Source organism: Odontesthes bonariensis, chromosome 24 (genome assembly GCF_027942865.1).
Source record: "Odontesthes bonariensis isolate fOdoBon6 chromosome 24, fOdoBon6.hap1, whole genome shotgun sequence".
Taxonomy (NCBI): Eukaryota; Metazoa; Chordata; class Actinopteri; order Atheriniformes; family Atherinopsidae; genus Odontesthes; species Odontesthes bonariensis.
Window position 1 is genome coordinate 16,459,702 of NC_134529.1, and position 21,586 is coordinate 16,481,287.

Sequence of the window (21,586 nt, forward strand, 5' to 3'; positions counted from 1 at the left end):
TAAGGTCACGAGGTGTGCCACTGAAAAAGAGTTGGGGCAGAATTTAAAGGTGTCCTCTCGGTCTCCGATGATTCAACATTAGGTTCAAAGGCAAAATGTATTTTGGCTTGAGGTTAGTCAGAAGGGAAGGTGCCCCGAAATACTACGCATTTCTCATCACTTCAAGGAAAAGCTGTACAAGAGGTCAGCCAATACTCACCACAGGTAAAAACTGAATATTAATACGCAGACCTGTCAAACAAGGCAAGGTTATATCAGTAATGCTGTGTGAAAAACAATTTCATATTTTGTAGGAATCTACCTTAATGTTTATGCATTAAGTAAGATCGTTCTCAGTTCTTCTGAAGCAGCCCCACATTTAAACCGGTGTTTTTAAATAGTTTTGGATCACATGAGACCGAAACAAAGTTTCACGGCATAAATCTGATGTGTGAGCTGGGGAATGACGTTAAAAACCCAGCAGGGCTAAACTTGATTAGGAGGCAATTAATTAGTAACACTTCAACGCTTTTTTTTTTTGTCGTTTTTGAACAAGTCATTCAGATTGTTTAATAGCCATCATTAAAATGTCAATAGAAGTGGCTGAAATTTGTGTCTCTAAAGAGCCCTTGTGTACATCAAGTGAGCAGCTGATGGTGGCAGTGTTAAGCAGTGCATTGATTCTTCTCAAGTGTTTGTTTTATGTTAATGGCACCGTCTCAGGGATACACTGCCTCGATCACCCATTTCCTCTCCCTCCATCTATCTGCACTCCCTCATCTCCTCTGCCTACAATGCTTGTGGCAATATTTCTCAACCAAACAACCATCCTGTTTCTTCCTTTCTAAAACATGACCAATAAATTCTCGTCACTCACAATCTCCACTAAGCATTTTCATGTTTGTTACTCCTTGCCATTATTGTCACAACATAAGGAATAAATTGATTGAATTGATTTCAATTTAACCCTCTCGAATCCAAGCGACATGTCTGTCTGAGGATTGAGGAGGCCCTCGAAGTATTCCCCCCACCGACTCACGACGTCCCTAGTTGAGGTCAGCAGAGCCCCGCCCTCACCATACACGGTGTTGACGGTGCACCGCTTCCCCCCCCGAGCCGCTGGATGGTGGACCAGAATCTCTTTGAGGCCATCCGGAAGTCGTTCTCCATGGCCTCCCCGAACTCCCCCCAAGCCCGAGTTTTTGCCTCAGCAACCGCCGAGGCCGCGTTCCGCTTGGCCTGTCGGTACCCATCAGCTGCTTCCAGAGTCCCACTGGCCAAAAAGGCCCGATAGGACTCCTTCTTCAGCTTGACGGCTTCCCTCACCACTGGGGTCCACCAGCGGGTTCGGGGGTTGCCGCCACGACAGGCACCGACCACCTTACGGCCACAGCTCCGGTCGGCCGCCTCAACAATGGAGGCACGGAACATGGCCCATTCGGGCTCAATGTCCCCCACCTCCCCAGGACATGGCTGAAGCTCTGCCGGAGGTGGGAGTGGAAACTCCTCCTTACAGGGGATTCCGCCAGCCGTTCCCAACAGACCCTCACAATACGTTTGGGCCTGCCAGGTCTGACCGGCTTCCTCCCCCACCAGCGGAGCCAACTCACCACCAGGTGGTGATCAGTTGACAGCTCCGCCCCTCTCTTCACCCGAGTGTCCAGGACATACGGCCGCAAGTCCGACGATACGACCACAAAGTCGATCATCGAGCTGCGGCCTAGGGTGTCCTGGTGCCAAGTGCATTTATGGACACCCTTATGCCTGAACATGGTGTTCGTTATGGACAGTCCGTGACGAGCACAGAAGTCCAATAACAAAACACCACTCTGATTCAGATCGGGGGGGGGCGTTCCTCCCAATCACGCCCCTCCAGGTCTCACTGTCATTGCCCACGTGAGCATTGAAGTCCCCCAGCAAGACGAGGGAGTCTCCCGGAGGAGCACTCTCCAGTGCCTCCTCCAGGGACTCCAAAAAGGGTGGGTACTCTGAACTGCTGTTCGGCGCATAAGCACAAACAACAGTCAGGACCCGTCCCCCCACCCTAAGGCGGAGGGAGGCTACCCTCTCGTCTACCGGGGTAAACCCCAATGGACTATTTTTCTAAATAGTCGGGTGCAAAAATGACTCGTGGAAAATGCAATACAAACTCTGCACATCCAAGACCCAGATGTAGAACTAATCAGTTTTAAAATTAAGCTTGCAATTCATATAGTGGCATCTACCTTTTTGTGTGGGTTTTTAAAAAAAAATAAAATTTTATTTGAAGGTTACTTTATACTTTTATACTTTAAGTAGGTTTTGGAGCACATGCTTTTTCACTTTTACTTGAGTAAAGAGGTCAAGTTGATACTTCAATTTTTACCAGAGTGTTTTTAAACTGCAGTATCTATACTTCTACTTAAGTAACAAATGTGTGTACTTTTGACACCACTGCCTGTATGTGAAGTGGCATTGAAAAGAAGTGGTGCCATTTATCCACAGACCATGTCAAAGAACCTTAAACATGCATTATAAAAGCCAGGAGGTGATCTGACTGTACAAAGGTCAATGGGAAAAATCACCCTTTTTTGTTTTAATTTGTGATGTCAAGAGGACATTTTCCAAATCAGTCTATGGTCTCAACAGTGAGTTTCATGTTTTATTTAAAACAGCACGATGACTTATTTGTGGATTCTGATTACATTTTTGATTAAACCAGACAATAAAACAGGGTATGCATTAGGTTGGCCCCAGGCTAGACCTGACAACCTGCTCCCCGTTGGGGGGTGGTTAAAAGCATGATTTTCCACTCTATGGAAGAAGAAGAGAAAAAAAAAAAAGCCACCTTGTCAAATGCAAGAGAAAAATGGAGAAAGCGCTTGATGAGCAGTCAGTGTTACACTGGTTAGGGTTTAATTGCTCTACAGTAGCAGCACAGCTGTTATAAACTCGGGGAAAACAGGATTGGGATGTTTACTTCACGAGGACACCATCTCCAGGCACCGCTGCTGTCAGTTTGAAGAGAAGCTGCGCTACACACTCTCTAAGTCCTTTTTAAGAATTACGCATCTCTCACACGATGTCATTTTGCCATAAGAACTCATATGAAGCTAATGAACAAAGAACATCGTGAAAAACAAAGAGAAAGTGACAATATATTGATATTTTCATCAGCTTCCATCCAGACAGAGAGCAGGAGCTTCAGCTACAGTGCCATCATTTTCTCTCGTTTCTCTATTCGGCTCAGACACCGAGCACAAAACGACTCTGTGCTGCAGCTAATTACAGGATATAAAACTGTGACAGAAGACAGTTTGAACAGTGCTGTTATTTATTTAATAATGCAACCTGTCAGATTCCTCTGAACAGCTGCGTATATGTCATATTAACCCACTGCTGATGTGAGTGTCTGTCCGTTAATGGTGCAGCAGCAGTCCACACTTGTGGCATGTTTAAAATGATCCGTATGCATTACTAAATCCCAAAATGTTACACAAAAGCACTTGTGGGTTATTCCCACAAGACACCAAAACGTTCAGCTGTAACTAAATAAATGGAAACCAGAGCATGTGTGAGAGGGGCTCAGGACTGCAATAACAACAGCACATTCTGTGTATGAATTAAATAGACAAATTCGTAAATTTCATGACTAACATAAACACAGACTAACTGCTAATCCTGTAGACAACAGGCTGGCGTTACACTGGAAGTGACGGGGTTAACGCAAAGTCTTGCCTCAGAGTTGGACTCTAACTGGCTGCTGGTACTAAACAAGTCACTTGAGTGAAATGCAAAGGATTTATTTGCCTGCAGGGATCAATAAAAGTCAAAATTCCATTTCGCACCCGTGCTTCTGTCTGTATATACGTCTTTTCCCTTTAAATTCCCCCTTCTGCTCTATTTATATCATTTCCTGAGTCCATCCATCCGTTAAATCAATACGCATATTGCAGACGCTTCTAGTCCAGATTATAGTATGAATATCCTTCACACATTTGTCATGATCTCAAGATTTTGGAGGGAACACAACACACACACACACTCGCAAAAAGTAGCTGGGCGAGGGTTTGTGAAAGGTATAGGTTGTAATTTATCGTTAAGTGGAGTCTATAAACCATTTCCTTATATCAGAATGGGACAGGGGATATTTATCACAGATGCACACGTGTGCCTGCAAACACACACACATACACACACCCCTCAACTCTGCTGAAAAGGCATTCTATTAAAACAAGGAAAGGTGCAGAGCTAGTCAGATATTCTAGCTATGAAGTCAGAGAGCAAATAAATAATGAAAATAGTCCGACACATTCACATCCTCTTGCTCTCCTATACGCAAACACACACACATTTACAACATGCTTCATTTACTCTGGGGCATTTAAAGATGGCAGCGGTGCTCGTTAAATACTCTGTTTTTTAAAAAAAATGCAAATACAGGAGGGATATCTGAGCCTGCAAAAAAATTACAAGACCTGAAGTGAATGAATACGGGATTTTTTTTTTTTTATATATATATATATATATATATATATATATATATATATATATAAAAAATCAAAACAAAAATGTGTTGCAGGAACACAAAGACAGGATATTTCAAACTGAGGAGATAACAAAAGAGATGTAAATTAGATAATAGAATGGTATTTTCTCTGTATGCAGTAAGTGTGTGAACATGCTGTACCCGCTATCTGTGAAGAGGAACTCGAGGTGAGTCATGTAGACCTCCCACAGAGGAACACTGTAGCGCTTCGCTAGAGAAAGGGCGATTCTGTACACACCATCATCCAGTGTCCTGAACACAAGCAGGAAGGAAGAGAATCATCACATTTCATTCTGTCAAAGCAGAGAGGACATTCACTCCAACTCATATGAACAAGCGCTCCTAAACTACAGCACTAATCCACTGCAAGACCAAGTATTTCTAACCCCAGCTGCTGTCACAGACTTCTAATGGAACCATTCTAGAAAAAAAACAAAAAAAAAAAAACAAGGTGGCAATTCTCAAAACTCCCCCAACAAACACACAAACTTACTCTGTGAGGCCAAGGATGGTCGCCTTTTTGTAACTGGAGTCGGAGCTGAAGCGTTGGACGTCCACACCACGGCCCAAACCCTGTAACACCTGAGCCTGGGTGAAGTCCGTCAGGCGCTCGTTGTACACCTGCAACTGGCTGATCAACCTCTGCAGCTCCTCTGGCCATTCTGAATATGAGGACACATGCTGTGTGACCAATCGAATCAGTTCCTTTGGGTCAGCCTATAAAAAAAGAAGAATGCAGCTTATGCTTATGGACGAAAAGCGAATGAAACGTTTCTGTTTGGTAAAGTTTGCCGTCCTGGTTCTTTTCTTTGACCTTGATGGAAAAGGTCATGGGGTTAAGGAAAAAAATATTCAAAGAATGATTCTTAAGAACTTAGGAAAAGACAAACATGTCGCAAAGAGAATTCAACCACAAAAATATTAATCTGTGATGTGGGTCTGCAGCACTGAAACTACAGATGTTCAACAAATACTCAGCACAAAGTGCTTTAGATATCGTCTAACATGATCTTTTCACATTTCTAAACGAGGGGGTTATTTATTGTCAAAGTTTGCCATTCAAAATCACCAGATCCTTTGATTCAGTTATTATTAGCCACTCAACTGTTCTGTGTTAATCATCACCTTCTTCCATATATGTACTACTGGGTTTCTTTCGTTCCTTCATGTAAAATTGTAGGCAGCTTACTGGCTTTTTAAATTTGCTCAACTCTTACGCAGGTTTTGTGTGAATATATATCATATATCATGAATATAAAGTCAAATGAAAAAAAAGTGTTGCATTACATATACATTTTTGGACACATAAGCAAGGCTGAATTACTATATTTGTTACACGCTGGAGGGTGCTTGGTGTTTTCAAGTTTGTCTGGATAGATCGATACTTTATTGTTGGAGTTTCAGGCGGGGCCGAGCTGGTATCCAGGAATTCTGGGGTGGAGTCTGAACTGCTCCTGCCAGCCCACCTGCTGCTCATCTGCGCTGGTTTACAGTTGGCATCTTAAGGATCTGCAGGAGCTCCAGTCTTAGTCAGATTGTTGTCACCGTTTCCATGGTAATCAGGCCGACCAGTGTTCCACGGTGTTTTTTGTGAGAAAGCTTTCTGTGTCTAACTGTGCCTCTTCCTGTGTTATCAGTTTACCATTGCTTCTCCCGTGATCTTGGATATCCCCGCTGATCCAATCTCTGTGTCTGAACTGACAACCTGCAAATATATCATTTGCCTGCTTCTGTACATGCCTACTCGCCCAGCCGCCATCTTGGACAACCACACCGCAGCCTGCATCGCTCCCCTACCCCCTCCTTCACTGGACCCTAAAGTCCAGGAGGGGTCTTCCAGGAGGAAGTAGTAAGCGCTCACTGAGCGACAGATCATTAATTAATGAATACTCCTGGACCAATCCAACTACTCCCCCACTTCTTAGAGATAGTCACCAGACTGGATTCACTGTGGATTCGCCATTGCATTCTTTGCAATGAATGAACATTACCTCCACAGGGAAGAAGAATATCCTACTAGGCAGAATGTAGTAAGCATTTGTTGCTCTCGACTGGAGGTGCAGTACAATGGCAAAGCCACGTTTGACCAAAAGGAAACTGCCTTGAGGGGTGACATTTGAATGGAGCCTAAATATTCCCATACTGTGTGGTTTTAAAGGTCTTTGAGTGGCACAATAATGAGGCCATTAAAAAAAAACAAAAAAAAAAAAAAAACATAATGGCAGCAATTTACAGAAATCTGCAGAAAAAGGTAAGAGCAGACCAACTTTCCTATAATTTTGTTCCTAGAGTGAGACGGATTGCTGCACTCAAGTTAATCAGGCAGTTTAACATACAGCTTTTTCCTACATGTCAAGTTATAGTAGGATCCATTATTACTACTCTGATAAAGGCCAAGGGGAATAATATGAAGTTGAATGTTGTGCAGTGGGCGAGGTAGGTGAATGTTCCCTCTCGTTTTCTCTCATCACTTCCGTTCTAATTAAATAAGCTCCTGAATTTGGGTTTTTGGCATCTTCTATGATGTCGCCCGGCAAGACGAGATGATTCATTTGTTGATCTTATTTGCATAAGGTAATTATGGCTGCTGGAAATGTATGAGCTCGAAAAGGGAGGTGTATGCCTGTCTCTGTGCGCCTCTTACTGCTCACAGCAGTATAATGTGTGTGCGGGAGTATGTGTGCGTCTTTGGATGTTGGCTTGGTGGCAGATTCCCAGCTCAAAGCATGACAGGAAAGGGTAAGAGAACCAGAGTGCGAAAGGGGAAAAACATCAAAAGTGTAGCCAGTGTAGATAGGAGGTCAAAGAGTGGTAGTCAAGAGAGAGGGAGTGATGTAGGGAGGAGAGAGAACCTAGGGCATTTGGCAATGCTAAATGCCCTAGGTTCATAAACGTGGTTCCACACGTTTATGAACCATATCAAAATGATTTCTAGGATTCAGTAATTTGAAATTTTTAAGCCCTTTTATTATTGTCGGCAAGAAGGAGCATAGTATTTGACATAAAAAACTAAATGATTCTCAGAGGGCAGTCCTGAGGTGATTCCCGTGGGAACTACCTGAGCAGCATTTTCCCACCCGCAGGCCCGTCGGCTGCAGGCATTCCTCTACTCTCAGAACTGCCATTGACTGGCATGTGGAGTTCCCCAGGGTCCAATTCTGGAGCCTCTTTTATTCAACATTTACATTCTCCCACTGACTCAGATTATGTGAAGCAACAGAAAATGTTACCACAGTTATGTGGACAACATGCATCATCACATCAATCAGGGATTAAGTGCCTCAAAAAGCAGGCTGATCCAGAATTTCCTTCTATTGAACAAACAAAAAAATGTGGTCATTGTCTTCGGAGCCAATAAAGAACAGTTAAAAATCTTTGTTCAACTCCAGTCTATAATGATAAAAGCCACAAACCAAGCCAGAAATCTGAGTGCGATTACATGACCTCCAACAGCCTGCTATCACCTGAAGAATACTGTGAGTGTTCAGGACTAAAGTACTGTTACACACCCCCCATGTGGGGGTGGAGCAAAATGGCTCAGTGGCGCCCCCTAGAAATTTTCAAAAACCTCTCCGCATTGGAGTCATTATGTGCTCGTACGTACGCAGAGTGTATCTGCGTGTGGGCAGAGCTGCGCGACTACGACGTCCAGCGCATGCTCCAACGTTCTGTGATTGGTTCCCTAACTCAGGCAAAAATAAGGGCGGTGGTTTCCAGGCTGCCTTTGCAGTGTGAATGAAATCGCGCACAAAGCAGCATGGGAATTCCCAGGCAACGTCTATACTAACATAATTTGAAAACAAACAACTATGTTTTTTACTTGTTTGCTGAGGGAAAGGTCTGTGAAATGGAATTGTAATTTCTCCTGTTCTGCTTCACTGCACTGCAAACTAAAAACAATCATGACTTTTTTTTTTCTTCCTCTATGTAGAGCAGCGCTCACTCCTCAGCAGAGTCAGCAAACCCCCTTTGTCAAATCCCAAAATAAAATTGGCCCACAAAAATTAAAAGGACCATGAAACTGAATATCTCACAACATGTCGACGCAATACCACAGCTCACAGAAGCCCGGAGGAACACAACTGCTCGTCCGCCAGAAGCTGGCCTGAGCATAAGAAACCGAGCCGGTCGGATGAAAGTCAATCCTTCCACAACTGTGCATCTGCAGCAATGGTAAAAAGCTTCTGGGACAGTTGCATATCAACCTCTGCGAGGTCAGCCACATATGACATGAAACATATTGACTGCTCGTCAGGATCAACAAATTCACCTTGTTCACCTTCTTCTTCAGAAACAGATTCGAGCCAGCATTACAAACTGCTGCTTTTGAAAAGGCACAACAGACCATTTACGGACAGAACAGTGAGGGGCCCGTGCAGTTACCTCAGAAGTATACTCAGCTTTTGTCGAAATGTGACAAATGGAATGAAAAAAAATTACCCCAATGTTCCATTAAATCAAAAATTGCTTTGTTATAGAATAAACATTCCTTCTGTTCATCACAGCACATGTAAATCTGCTGCCCACCACATCCAGCAAGCAGTCGGGAGTGGTTAGCGCCGGTTCCTGAAAAAAGTCGATGTAAAACATTATGGGCTGTCTGACTTCTGTTCTGAGACTTTCAGTGGTGCTCTGCAGATCCAGGGCACTGATGACTGATTTTGCTCACGATATGCCTTGTAATGAAAAAAAAAAAAAAAAAAAAAGAGAGAAAAAAAAAACCACCACATGGACATTTTAAAAATGTTAAACACTCGTTTTTATACCACGGAGGGATTTTTAAGGACCCATGATTTAACCGGTGACATATCAGGACTGCAGACCGCAACCATTTAGTAGTTCTTTGGGTCGATTTTTGGGGATGAATACGACAAAATTTTACAATAAGGCTTGCGAGTGCAACTTCAAAACATGCCCCCACCCCATTTGTGCTCATCATTTCATACATCATAAAACATCTCAATCGCTTCATTGGGCCTTCAAAACGACAGACCATTTACACCCTGCTCTAACATTACACTTCCAAATTCATTACAATAAAACAAATAAAATAAATTTAAAAAATGGCAGGACTCAACCTGGCAATAAAATAACCACGTTGTGACGGAAGAGCTGTCAGTTATGGAGAGTTAAAGCAATACTATGTAACATTTCTACCTTAAAATAACAGCTTGAAAAAATTTGTGCGGCTAGAATGAGTTTTAATATTACGATTGGCCTGTCTCCTATGCCCTTCGGGGGTCTGAGTTGGAAAAACTGCGCTATGTAACTTTGCTGGAGCGGCCCGGTAGCGGCCCGGGAGCTGAGCGGAAGTACTTCGACTTGCTTTTTGGCACACCTACCGCAAAAACAAATAGACCCCTCTCACGCTCCCAGGTACATTTGATTACTCTTACCTTCTCGGTCGACATAGCTTGCACCTTCTGACTCCTCGCCGGTTCGTCAACATACGTGAAACGTGAAAGCGAAAGGGTGTTGTATTTACGACAGTGTAACCGTACATTACCTCCAAGCCTGTAGGGGGAGCTCCATAGTGGGCTTTTTGAGAAGTTACATTGTATCGCTTTAAGGTGAAATTGATAGAAATGAAACACTGGCCCATTTGTAACATGTCCACGCACATCTCAACACAATCTTTATTCCATTTTCACATCATTGCTGTTTGGGTGATGAACTGACAATTTAGCCAACAGAAAAACTGTTATTAGAAAGGAAGCGATTATAATTAAGGGATCAAAAAATGTCCCCTCAAAGCACTACCGTACTTTGAAATTAAACAGAATGTTGGTAGTTTACATAAATTGCATCTTTATAACCAAATAATTTATTCCTCAGTAATCCTGTCAAGATGGAAAACCTATTAATGTGTCGTGGTTAAGGCGATTTAAGTAGCGTTCCTAACTTTTATGCTCGTGCTGCTAAAAGTTTAATTTCGTGAAAAATACTCGTTTTTACTTGCCCAGTAATTAATCTTCTTTTTCTGTTATCGTCAAACATTTATGCTCCTGACATTAGGAGGTAAAAACCAAAAGAAGCAACTATCAAATACTTAACTGAGAAGTGGCTCTCTTATTTTTTTTCTTTTCTTTTGGTCATTTTCCCAGCCCTGCTCCCCGCGCTTATTGGACTATATTTCTAAAGTGCTTTTTTAGTTTTATCGACCACTCAAAGGGCCTTTACGCTACAATCCATATTCACCCTTTCACACAAAGTCATGCAGCACTTCTTAGTTCACACAGTCCAACAGGTTATGGTGTGCATCATCATACACACACTCACACACCAATGAGCGTGCATCGGAGTCAACGTGGGGTTCTGTGCTGTGCTTTGCCCAAGGACACTTTAACATGTGGATTGAGAGAGCTAGGAATCAAGCAAATTACTTTCTGGTGAGGGCGACAGCTCTTTGTCCTGAGCTGTAGCGGTCACCCTACTATGAGGAGGAACACCACATGTGAGGAGAAAGTCTGTTGAGACTGATGGACGGGCCGATCTTTGAAGAACAGGACTGAAATAAGGCTTTCATGATGAAATACCGTTTGCATTTTCTCTCCGTCATTCATCCTTAGCGGTGTGTCCGATCTGGAAAATGCCTCCTTCTACTCTGAACGCAAATTTTTTGATGCATTTGTGAAAATTCTTCATGCCTCCTCCCTCGTTGAAAAAAAGCATCTTAAAAATCCTCTTTTATTTCAGAGTGAGCAAATAAAATAATCCTCCCTTGTTTTTCCATTTTTCTTCTCATCCATTTTCTTACTTTTTTTTCCCCCCAAAATGCCTTAAAAGTGATGTTACATAGCTAAGAGGAAGCCAGCTCCTTCTAGCTATTCCACCGCTGCCACAGGCTCTTTTCTCAGTTTTTCCCCCCTTTCTATGACGAAGAATGAACAAATATAAAAATAAAAAAAAGTCTGTCACAGTCTCAGATCCCTTCTACTACACTCGTGCCCTCGTTTTCAGTTTTAATTTCCCCATGCTATTAGATTTCAGTCACAACTCTGCAACCATCCAAAATGATTTTGCCTGTTTACAACGATGCCAGGACAACTCCTTGGAGCTTACCTCTCATTATAGTGAATAAATATGAACATTTCATTATAAACTGCGGTTTTACCCTTTACCCCCCTCTGCAGATGAGAAGCTCATAGAAATTCATGTGAACATGTTCGACGTCTAGCTGTCTCCATAAAACCGATATTTGCACATAAATATGCAGAACCTACCATAACGTTTCGGATTTTCAGTTTGTAGCCTGAGTAGCACTGACCAATTATGTTTGTGCAATCTGATTGCAGGTTATCATTCCTAGCAGGGCCGGAGTGGGACTCATTTTCAGCCCAGGTGTTTTATGTCAAAGATCAGCCTATTGCTTTCTGATGAGGAGGAAACCCCATGTATCAAACAGTTCCAGAAATTGCCTTGAAATGCATGTAAACATGTCAGTGCATCCAAAGTCATATGAAAGTTAGCTTCTCAAAACCGAGCAAACGCATCAAATAATCCAGTCGTTTGAATCAATCCTGCATCTCTACGCTCTACGGGCTTTTCCGTGCTTGCTAAAGGTCTAAAAAAAATAATAATAATAATAAACTTTTCACACATAAACATCCGAGGACATTGAAGAGAAAGGGCAGACAATTTGGTCTTTTTCCAAAGTTGTTGTTCACACAAGCGCTTTACAGCTTGTCAAAAGTGTAGAAAGGGAAAAGTGTACATGTGGGGCAGATTTACTAGACTGACTGTAACTTTACATTTTCTGAAATACCAGCCCACAAGGTTAACTGAACCAATGTGAATCCTCCCCAAATCTTCCGATTACTGTCCTCCAGCTATAACTGCAGGGAGAAAAAAAGACTTTGAATGCAAAGTCATTAACATGCTGTCATTAGGAACTCAGGGATATCTGTAAAATCTCATTTGTCATGTGAAACAGGATGACAAGTTAGGAGGACCACATACTATTTATCAAAGATAGATAGTAGATCCAGCATCAGAAGTGAGGCCAGTGCAAAGTCTTTTTTGCTTTTTACTACAAGCCATTAGCTAGATTCAATTTTTCTGATTAATGCGTTGTTTGTCCTTCTGTAAACAATTCTCAACTCAAACAGATATTCTGCATTGAATACGCATATATGCCCAGTAATAAATCAAGCATCGCTCTTGTGGTGGTGGCATCCACTTCTTGGATGCAGTCCGCAGTCAGAATATCACTGAACATTCTAGATACCATTCATGTCTGCCATCCATCAAATTGTTGCTCAAGTTAGAGGAGGTTCATCCAAAAGCCTGGAGAATGGATCAACTGAGCAAATAGCATTATCACCCACAGTCATCATGAGTGAAAACTAAATATAAAGCATCTGAAAACATTCCAAGCCCATCATTTTCATTAAATCACCATTATAACCTTATCATGACCAAAAACTGTTAAAAAGTTGGAGTCATTGTGTTATGTGCCATCAGGGTATCAATCATAATCAATGCAAAAATATATAGGAAAAAAAACACCCACTTCCATAATGCACATCTACATGTATGTACGGTGTAGAGTACATACTAAATTCATAGATTAACATGGTATTTAACCCACTAATCCACAGGAAAGATCACACAGGGGTTGTAGAGAAATAATCATGGCTTCCCTCTAGTAATAATCTTAATGAGTTGTATTTATGTCATGCCTTACACTTAGCTCAACAGTCAGTGGCCTCATTAGCAGTGATAATGTAATCGAGTATACAGTATGTGCTCATAATTAGTTGCAAGGCAAAGAGGGAATGAAACCGGGCATGGGCAGTAAAGAAATAATCACTCCATAAACATGCTTGGCTGCACCGTGGGTCATAATACACCATGAAGGGGAGTGATCACAAGTAAGACACAAGTTAAAGGAACAGGAGTGAGTTGGCAAAGTCGAACCATGGCTTTTATCAAAGGTTTAGAAACTGCTTAGTCTCAAACATTCCCAGTCAGCTGCGGCAGTGCATTTAGAGTGCATATTTGTCTAATAGGGCCCTCTCAGCAGTGAGTCTGCTTCACAAGGCTCCCATGAGTAATATATCGACTGCTAATGATCGTGGTACAAGAGTGCAATTTGTACAAGTGCACAAGTTGAACAAAAATGGAGGGAAAAGATACTGAAGTTGTGGTGCTTCTCTGTGATTGGGAGGTAGCTCAGTGTACCTCTTTATAGAAGTCAATTCAACAACGTGGAGCTGGCTCAATGGTCCAGCACTTCCATGGTCCCCTCCCACCTGCAGCACTTTGAATCCTGTTGTTGCCTTGGAATAGTAAAATATCTACAATGAGTGTGAGCAATGGGAAAAGTCTTAAATGCTTAACTTTTACTGTAACTGTGCAAAGAACGGAAATTCTATATAAAGAGTTCTTCAGTGAATAGTAATTCTTAGTCTTTAAAAACTCAATAGTTACTCAACTGTTGTATTTGGGCTGAATAAGAAAAGGCATTTATAAACATTATAGCTGCGGAAACATTCTTCACAGCTCATCGACTCCATCTGAGTATATGGACTAAAAGCAAAGTGCCCAACAATGATTTGTGGACTTTTATTCTACAACTAAATGTTGCAATGAGATAAGCAAGGAGCTAACCTGTTTTTTTCTGCATGATGTCCTCTACAATCATGCTCTGTTTGTATACGACACAATTGTGTATGCTTTATATAAGCCTCTATGCATCATGCGTGAGTGTGATCAATACTCAATAAGTGAGAAAATTGCGACTGCAGGCAAAGATAAATGGTTGAGTGAAAAACCTCAATTGCTTTACTCAGCACATTTCCATAGAGCAGCTGAACACTCACAGCTACAATCATAGCAAAGCACAAGCACTCACACACACACACCGGAATTCGTCCTGTATTGAGAGAAAACTCTCACATTAAAGAAGAAAAGAAAAAGACAGGTAAATGGACATCAAAACTTAAACATGCATAGGGCTATTTCGCAATTTTGTGTAAACATATTCAACTGAACAATCACGGCAAAAAGCACCTCTATTTCGCAAATGAGCACTTCAGCCAGTATAATAAAAACTTCCAGTGCACGCAAGTGGAAAACGGTTGATTATGCCTTGGAGAGTAATGGAAACTCAGCCTCTGTGTGTCGCTGCATCATAGGTTGCTCGATCATGCCCGAGAGCCATAATCAAATGGAAAAGTAACAGCTGAAGACCCCAAAAGTCAATAACGGGAAAGTGAATGTCACAGGAGCAGAGAACTGAATGCTGTAAACAGATCTGTTTAACTTGTAATGCAAAAAAAAAGTCTCACACTGAGTGAACTTCAAAATATAGAGTTGCTGTAACAGGATGGCAAACAACAAGAATATCACATCATGGTAATGTTGAGAGGGGTGAGAAATTACAGTCTAGCTATGGGAGCATTTTATTTTTTTCTACAGCTCGAGTGAAAATGCCAAATGTGACACAACTGATCCCAAATGAAATAACTTGGTGTGTGCTTAAATATACAGAATTTAGTGATTGTAGACTCAAGCTTGCTAGGCTAAAGAGATACAGAATTAAAGACGTGTTTGATTTGGAGAGAATTAGTTTTCATCTATTCTAAAATAGATTTAAGTTGTATAGAACAGTAATGTATTCCAAACTGGTTCTCATGTTTTGTAGTTTGGGCCAATCATTTTAAAGTACCACTCCCCAAAAAGACATGGCTAGGGCTATGACTCTTAAGCCTCTTTCACATGGACTTTTCAGGTAGAGACTAATGCACCTTGGTTGCACATCATGTCATGCGTGAAAGAACGGAAGAGGATCACTGTGTCGAAGTAATCTGCCACTGATACACCTCTGAGCATGCAAGGGAGGTAGAAGCGGAAGCAAAGCAGGCCTGCTTTGTGTGTGCTTACACAGATAAGGCCTGAACTCACCACTCTAACCCACAGTACTGGTGTCATTCAGCCGATTCTGTGACATTGGCTTGATGTGTTTAAGGACTGTGGGGCTGATCCTTCTCTAGCATGTGTAAATTATGAGGAGGAACAGGTTAACGAACCATATTTTTTTTTTTCCTCAGTCTTAAAAAGGATCCATGAACAAGCTAATCTGGGCCCACCCACACCTCCACCTACCAGCAGATTTAACCGGATATCATGTTTACCCCCACACTAACTAAACTATGCTCTGTTTAGCAATTATCATGAAGAAGAAGCTCAATTATACAAGGTCACATGCAACTGGAAGTATCAGAATGATGATGTTTTCACTTTAAATCACTTGCAGCAATATTGAAATGAACCCCCTGCCAGTCAGCCGGCTTGTGGCTCGGCCAGCCCACAGGCTCTCCCAGCCTGTAGCCGAGTGTGCCAAGGCTCCTTGTGGGGCCTTGATTTTACTTCTGCTCCACCTAGCTTGTGCCAATTTCATCTTCAGATCACGCTCGGTCCCCATTTAATAAACTCAGTTCAAAATTATTAAGCATACAAACAAGTACATTGAGCCAAACACTAATCTAGTGTGTCGGTTTATCAACTGCCGCAACACACAAGTTGTCTTTTCCTAAGTCCTTAAGAATTTTTCCTACCACCTTGCCTTAATCTCATGATGCTTTCCATCAAGGTCAAGGAAAAGCGCTTAGAAAAAGAAATGGGCGATAATTGCTCTTCTTTTACCATTCGACCAGATCCTTGGCTTCGGAATTTCAACTGGTACTTAGGATTCATTGTGGCTTTCTGTTATTGCAAAAAGCCATTAGATATAAGTGAACTAATGCATTATGTGGTGCACTTTCAACATGAAGACACACAGAAATGACTGAATCCACAAGGACACACATTCTTTTTTTTTTTTGTCCAACAGAGATTTCTCAGCAATCTTACCTTTGACCTACTGACTTAAATCCAGCAAACTTTGTTTAAACAATCCATTTTGTTCACAACGATGCTGATGCTTTGTACAAATATAGAAATCCATCCATCCACATGCTGAGAGATGAGCACAAGAACTATAAACTGCTCAATCAAACTAAATCTAACTGATTAGTGCTGATTTGATACAGTACATAATGTAACTGATGTTTTAGTAAATTATTCCCAATGGTAAAAAACTATACTTTATATTTCTGAAAATAGATGACAATAGCTGATGATTGGGATCCTTACAATACGGTACGATTCTAACAACTAAGTACTGTATGCCTCTTCAATGTGACTGTTATGGCATCCAGCATCAATTCATTATGACAGGTGTTTCTTATGTTTAAACCTTGTGTTTTGCTTTTGCACAGCATGGTCTGAATACATATTAAAAGGATTTAAAGTGAATCATTCCTTCACCTGAACTTTTAATCTTTGCTTTTCAGCCAGCCTCGGTTTGAATACCACCACACCGCATCTGCAGAATACTAAGACAACAGGCGGCTCGTCGAGGCTTTAAAAACACATCAAACACCTCGAGTAAATCCTCTGAGAGTTTCATTTCTATTTGCGACTAGATGGCTTTGGTGGCTTGAGTGTTTGGCGTCTTATTGCCTGGGTATGAAATTATGTGATGGCGACTGGAGAATTGAAAAAGCATGAGAGTTATTGAGACAGTGTTACCGCTCTTCAAGTAGAAAGTGGGATACACTTTGAGACAGCTCGACACCACAACACACAAACACCACCCGCTGTCACGGGGAAAACAGATCTTACGCTGAAATGCACACAAAGACGTTAGCCTGCAGTAATGCTCAGATACTACACACACATAAGTCCCACACTCAAAAGGTTTGTGCACATACGTGTAACAAAAGAACGCTTGGCTACGTTACATATTTTTCTTCTACAAAGCTCATTTGCAATGCAAAGCAAGCGTGCGTATAACACATAGATACACCCTGTCGTACTTATCTGAAATTAAATATCAGTGTGTAAAATGTATGCCCTCAAAAGATAACAGAAAGCGAGGGAGCTCCAGAAAGAAAAATGCATAAGGCGCGCACCGTCAAGATAGCTTGTGAATAGAGAGGCCTAAGATTTGACAAGAGCCAGACAGGCCAGTGGGCTGAAAGAGAAACCACAAAACGGAGCGTTAAGGAGCAAGAAACTGTAGCATAACAGGGAGAGAATCATGGACACACATAAACCATAACTGGTTATGGCCAAGCAAGAGCAATAAGAAGTGTGGAAACTCTTCACCCCACTTTTTTCCAATGTTCTTTCACTTTCATTTTAAACTGAAATTCAGCAGGTTGCTTGTTCTTTGTGTTTAAGAATGTAAATCCCATATCATGAGAAACCACAAAGTCGGATTGGTCAGCAAGTGGCCATGTTTGTTCGAACACTAAAACTAAAGATTTAGTAGCTTTACCCAGAGGTGGCTACTAATGCTTCGGTCTTGTGCCATTTTTGTTTCTCCGCCCAACATTCTTCCATTTCAACACCACATGTACGTCGGAACAATAGGTGTCGTCTACATCCAACATGCCCTTGCATATCTAAATAATAGAAACCAATGAAAAGAGAAAAATCCAAATGTATGATAAAAATATGTAGATAACATGATGTCGTGTCCTGTGGAGATCAGCTTCAGTCATTTGTGTGGTGTGCTGCAGTGGGTGGGGGAAGGAAAGGCAGAAGTGCAGCAGATGTGCATGAGTGCAGACCAACTGTAGCCGGTCAGCTCTCCATTAATCCTGCTTTCCAACTGTCACTTGGCAAGGGCTTCAGCCAGGGCTCAGAGGTTGGCCCGGGTAAAGTAAACTCTGTTTGGGCAAGTGTAAAATCTCATACAGCTCTGAGATTGGACAAGATAAAACAAATATGATTGTTGTTGGCTGTTTGGACATTTAAAGTAAAATCATCCTGGCAACGTGATGTGCATCCGCATTCTCTCTCTCTCTCACACACGCGTTCGCGCCCAGCTCGAATAAAACAGCAAGCATATTCCCATACATTCCTCTGACCAAGCACCACAGAACATGCACTTCTCTGGGTTCAGTGTTTCTCATAGTGCTTTAGTACTGGTACAAGCAAGCAGCTTCAGTTGCGTTACCACCGACCACCGAGGTACCTTTCTTGTGCATTTTATTCTGCGCTATTCTGTGCTGGCTGACATGACTGATGGCATTACGTGCGTGTCCGTGTATACTGTGCATAGCCTCGGCTATGCATCATGTCCGACCTAAAATTTTGGTGACCCCCTCTTGCGATTGTGGCCCCCCCTTATTCAAACACGTTCCGCGGTCTATGTAATTTGCCATGGTGGCTATGAAGTCTCCGTGTGCAGCGTTAGCATTTTAGTATTAGGTTAGCCAAGGAAAGGTTAAGCTAGTTATTTGCTTTTTATAACATTCTGTATATGCTCAATGTCAAATGTAGTTGATGGAAAGGTGGTAGTGAGAGGCTCGATGAGGAGGAATGAGGAGCCCCACAGACTACAGGTTTCTGCTTAGTTATAGGGCCCGTCCGAGGGGGGCGGGTTTCCATGGGTGGGCATAATCCCAAGTGGGCAACGCCTTTTTTCAGTTTGAAGTAGAATGTACAGGCTTTTCTGATTCGCTCGTGGCTCTGCATTGTTTCTGTAAATTCGGGAAAACAGCCTGTGGAGGTGACGCAACACTTGGAAGCCTAGTATGTGTATGTAACTAGGGGTGACACTCCCTTTTTCAGAAAGAGCGAGTAAAACCATTTTTTAGTGGAAGTTGGCCTTTAAGTTAAGCACAATGAAAAGGGAAAAAAATATGAAGATATGAGCTAAAAATGAAAGTGCAACTTCTATAATGTAGAGCAGCAGAGGAAAGGCTGTATATATTTTAAGTTAATGGACTTGAACTTCACTTGAGGCAGGAGTTTGGGGAGTGATTACTGCCATTAGGATGCAGGAAGGATGTGTGCATCAGTGTGAGGTTGAAAATGTGTATGTGGCATCGAGTGGAACTTGTTAGTGTACCTCTGTGGGTATGGATGTGCGAGTGCGTTTCTGTGCACAGTCCTGACCTTGAATGTCAACTGGGAGACACTTATCCACTTCTTCTGCTGGCCCCTTTCTTTCATCAGTTCTTTTATTTCAACACTTTACCTCCCTCCTTCTACCTGGACTAAAACCCATGAGAGCCACGGTCCACTCAAGGAAAAGGTCAGAGCCATTTCTTCTTCAGATCCAACCCCATCCCCTCCCCAAACACCCCTGCCACTCATTTCGCGCATTTCACCTCTTCTTCCTCATATTTATGTGTTTTTCTCTTGTTCTGGATGTAATTGCTTGTGTTTCTGTGTGAGAAAAAAAATAATGTCACTCAAAAAGCTACAAAACAGCCTTTAAAACGTATTTGTGGCATCAGTATTCCTGTGTCTAAGAGCAATATAGTCATTTGTATTTGAAGACTTGTCACATTCGACCCAATCCAAAGAACCAAACTATATTTGTCTGATAAAATCTAAATATTTGGGCGGGAAAAAAAAAAAAAACTGATACATAGAGATACATACATACAAAAAAAGCAAACGCACAGATGAATGCATCAACTCATTCATATATATATATATATATATATATATATATATATATATATATATATATATATATATATATGAGAACTGTAAGTGTAAGAGGGTATGTGCCAAACTTGCCGAAATTTGCAGAAGGTGTCTCCTAGATAATGCTTTTATTATCAGACTGACAGATGTGGTGATGAACAGCTTGAAAACATAATCAAGCTCTGGCTGTTTCTTTAGCCATGGAGGAGTAAAAACGGCTGAATCCTGATCACTCCAGCGCCGTCTTTTAAATTTGAAGGATTCTAACCGAACATGTCAGAGGATTTATTACACCCACCAATCTGAAAAGTCTTTGCAGGTAAATGATTAGAAAAGTGCAAGTGCAATACCAGGATGGCGATTGTGATGGGCTAACCTCAACCAATTAGACGAGTAGAGTGGAGACATTTCACAAAAATATAACTCTTCCTTTGCTCCTCTTTCAAGAAAGAAACATTCTTATATATCTGATGTCATAACACCTTCTACTTAGCTTGACCTCTTAAATTAGAATCAGCCATTGTTAACGTCTTTAATACCTATTCTGTAAATTATGCCGACTCAGACAGCAGAGCTTAGACCAAAAAAAATAAAAAATAAAAATAATAATAATAATAATAATAATAATCTAGAGCTTGGCAAATATGATACAAATATAAATATAGTACAAAATCATACACACTATTTACCTGCTTTCACTCTGCAGTCACTAAAACCATAGGTGCTGAAGCCTTTCACTGTGGTGCTCCATCTGTAAAATGTCTAAAGTTTGCACTCGTTTCTTGCGTCTCAGGGAACTTCTTCAAAAGCAAAACAAGACCAGTGTTTTATGTGCTTCCAGCTTTCAACTCTGGAAGGTCTTATCTGACAAATGCTTGCTGTTTGTAGTTGTTGTCTCTTCCTTTTATGTGTTACTTTTTGCTCTCTGACCCGCTTCCCTTCATCTGTTTTTGTCTGTGTTGGCTATTTGTAGCTTTTGCAGTCTGGAAAGGCTCACAACAATACTTAAGACATTTAAGATTTTCATCAACTCAGGACAGCTACAAAAAGAACCAACGATCAATGTTGACACCCCTCCCTCTCAAACTGAGCTGGAATTCCACACTGACCTGGTACAGTGTGTGGTTCTTGTCCTTGAAGCAGGGCGTCAGGCGGGAGTAGATCTGCAGGGAGTAGTAGTAAGCAGCCAGCTGGAGGGACAAGGCAGAGTGGCACTGCTTCTCAAAGCATTTGTTGGCATCTAATACCTGCGTGTAAGGCAGACCTTATGTTAGAACTCCGTTTATCGCATACAGCCATCATGGCATTTTAAATTTCTACTAAATACGACTGTAGTACAGACAGAAATGCACTCCAAATTATAATTAGCTTGGTTTCCATGACTGCAATTCAAATGCTTACACAGCATCTCTCTTTTGTTGATGTTCTGAAAGGTGTTCATTATTCTTTTGGATGGTCCAACCGAAAACACACTTGTAGTTCAGTTTTACAAGGTCTCTGCCTATCAAACACTTAACTTAAAAAATACATATGTACTACATTTAAAGCCTTATGAATATTAATTAATTAATCCTTTAGTCATAC

At 41.6% G+C, this 21,586-nt stretch overlaps 1 protein-coding gene across 3 annotated transcripts in view; it reads right to left on the reverse strand.

Moving 5' to 3' along the window:
- nbas (NBAS subunit of NRZ tethering complex) overlaps positions 1-21,586 on the reverse strand; it is a 190,374-nt gene that overhangs the window by 75,526 nt on the left and 93,262 nt on the right. For all 3 annotated transcript variants that reach the window (XM_075458548.1, XM_075458549.1, XM_075458547.1), the window contains exons 41-43: positions 21,112-21,249; positions 5,001-5,224; positions 4,649-4,759 (exon numbers count right to left, since the gene is read on the reverse strand). In XM_075458548.1, the coding sequence (XP_075314663.1) occupies positions 4,649-4,759; positions 5,001-5,224; positions 21,112-21,249 (473 nt within the window). The remainder of the gene's footprint in view (positions 1-4,648; positions 4,760-5,000; positions 5,225-21,111; positions 21,250-21,586) is intronic.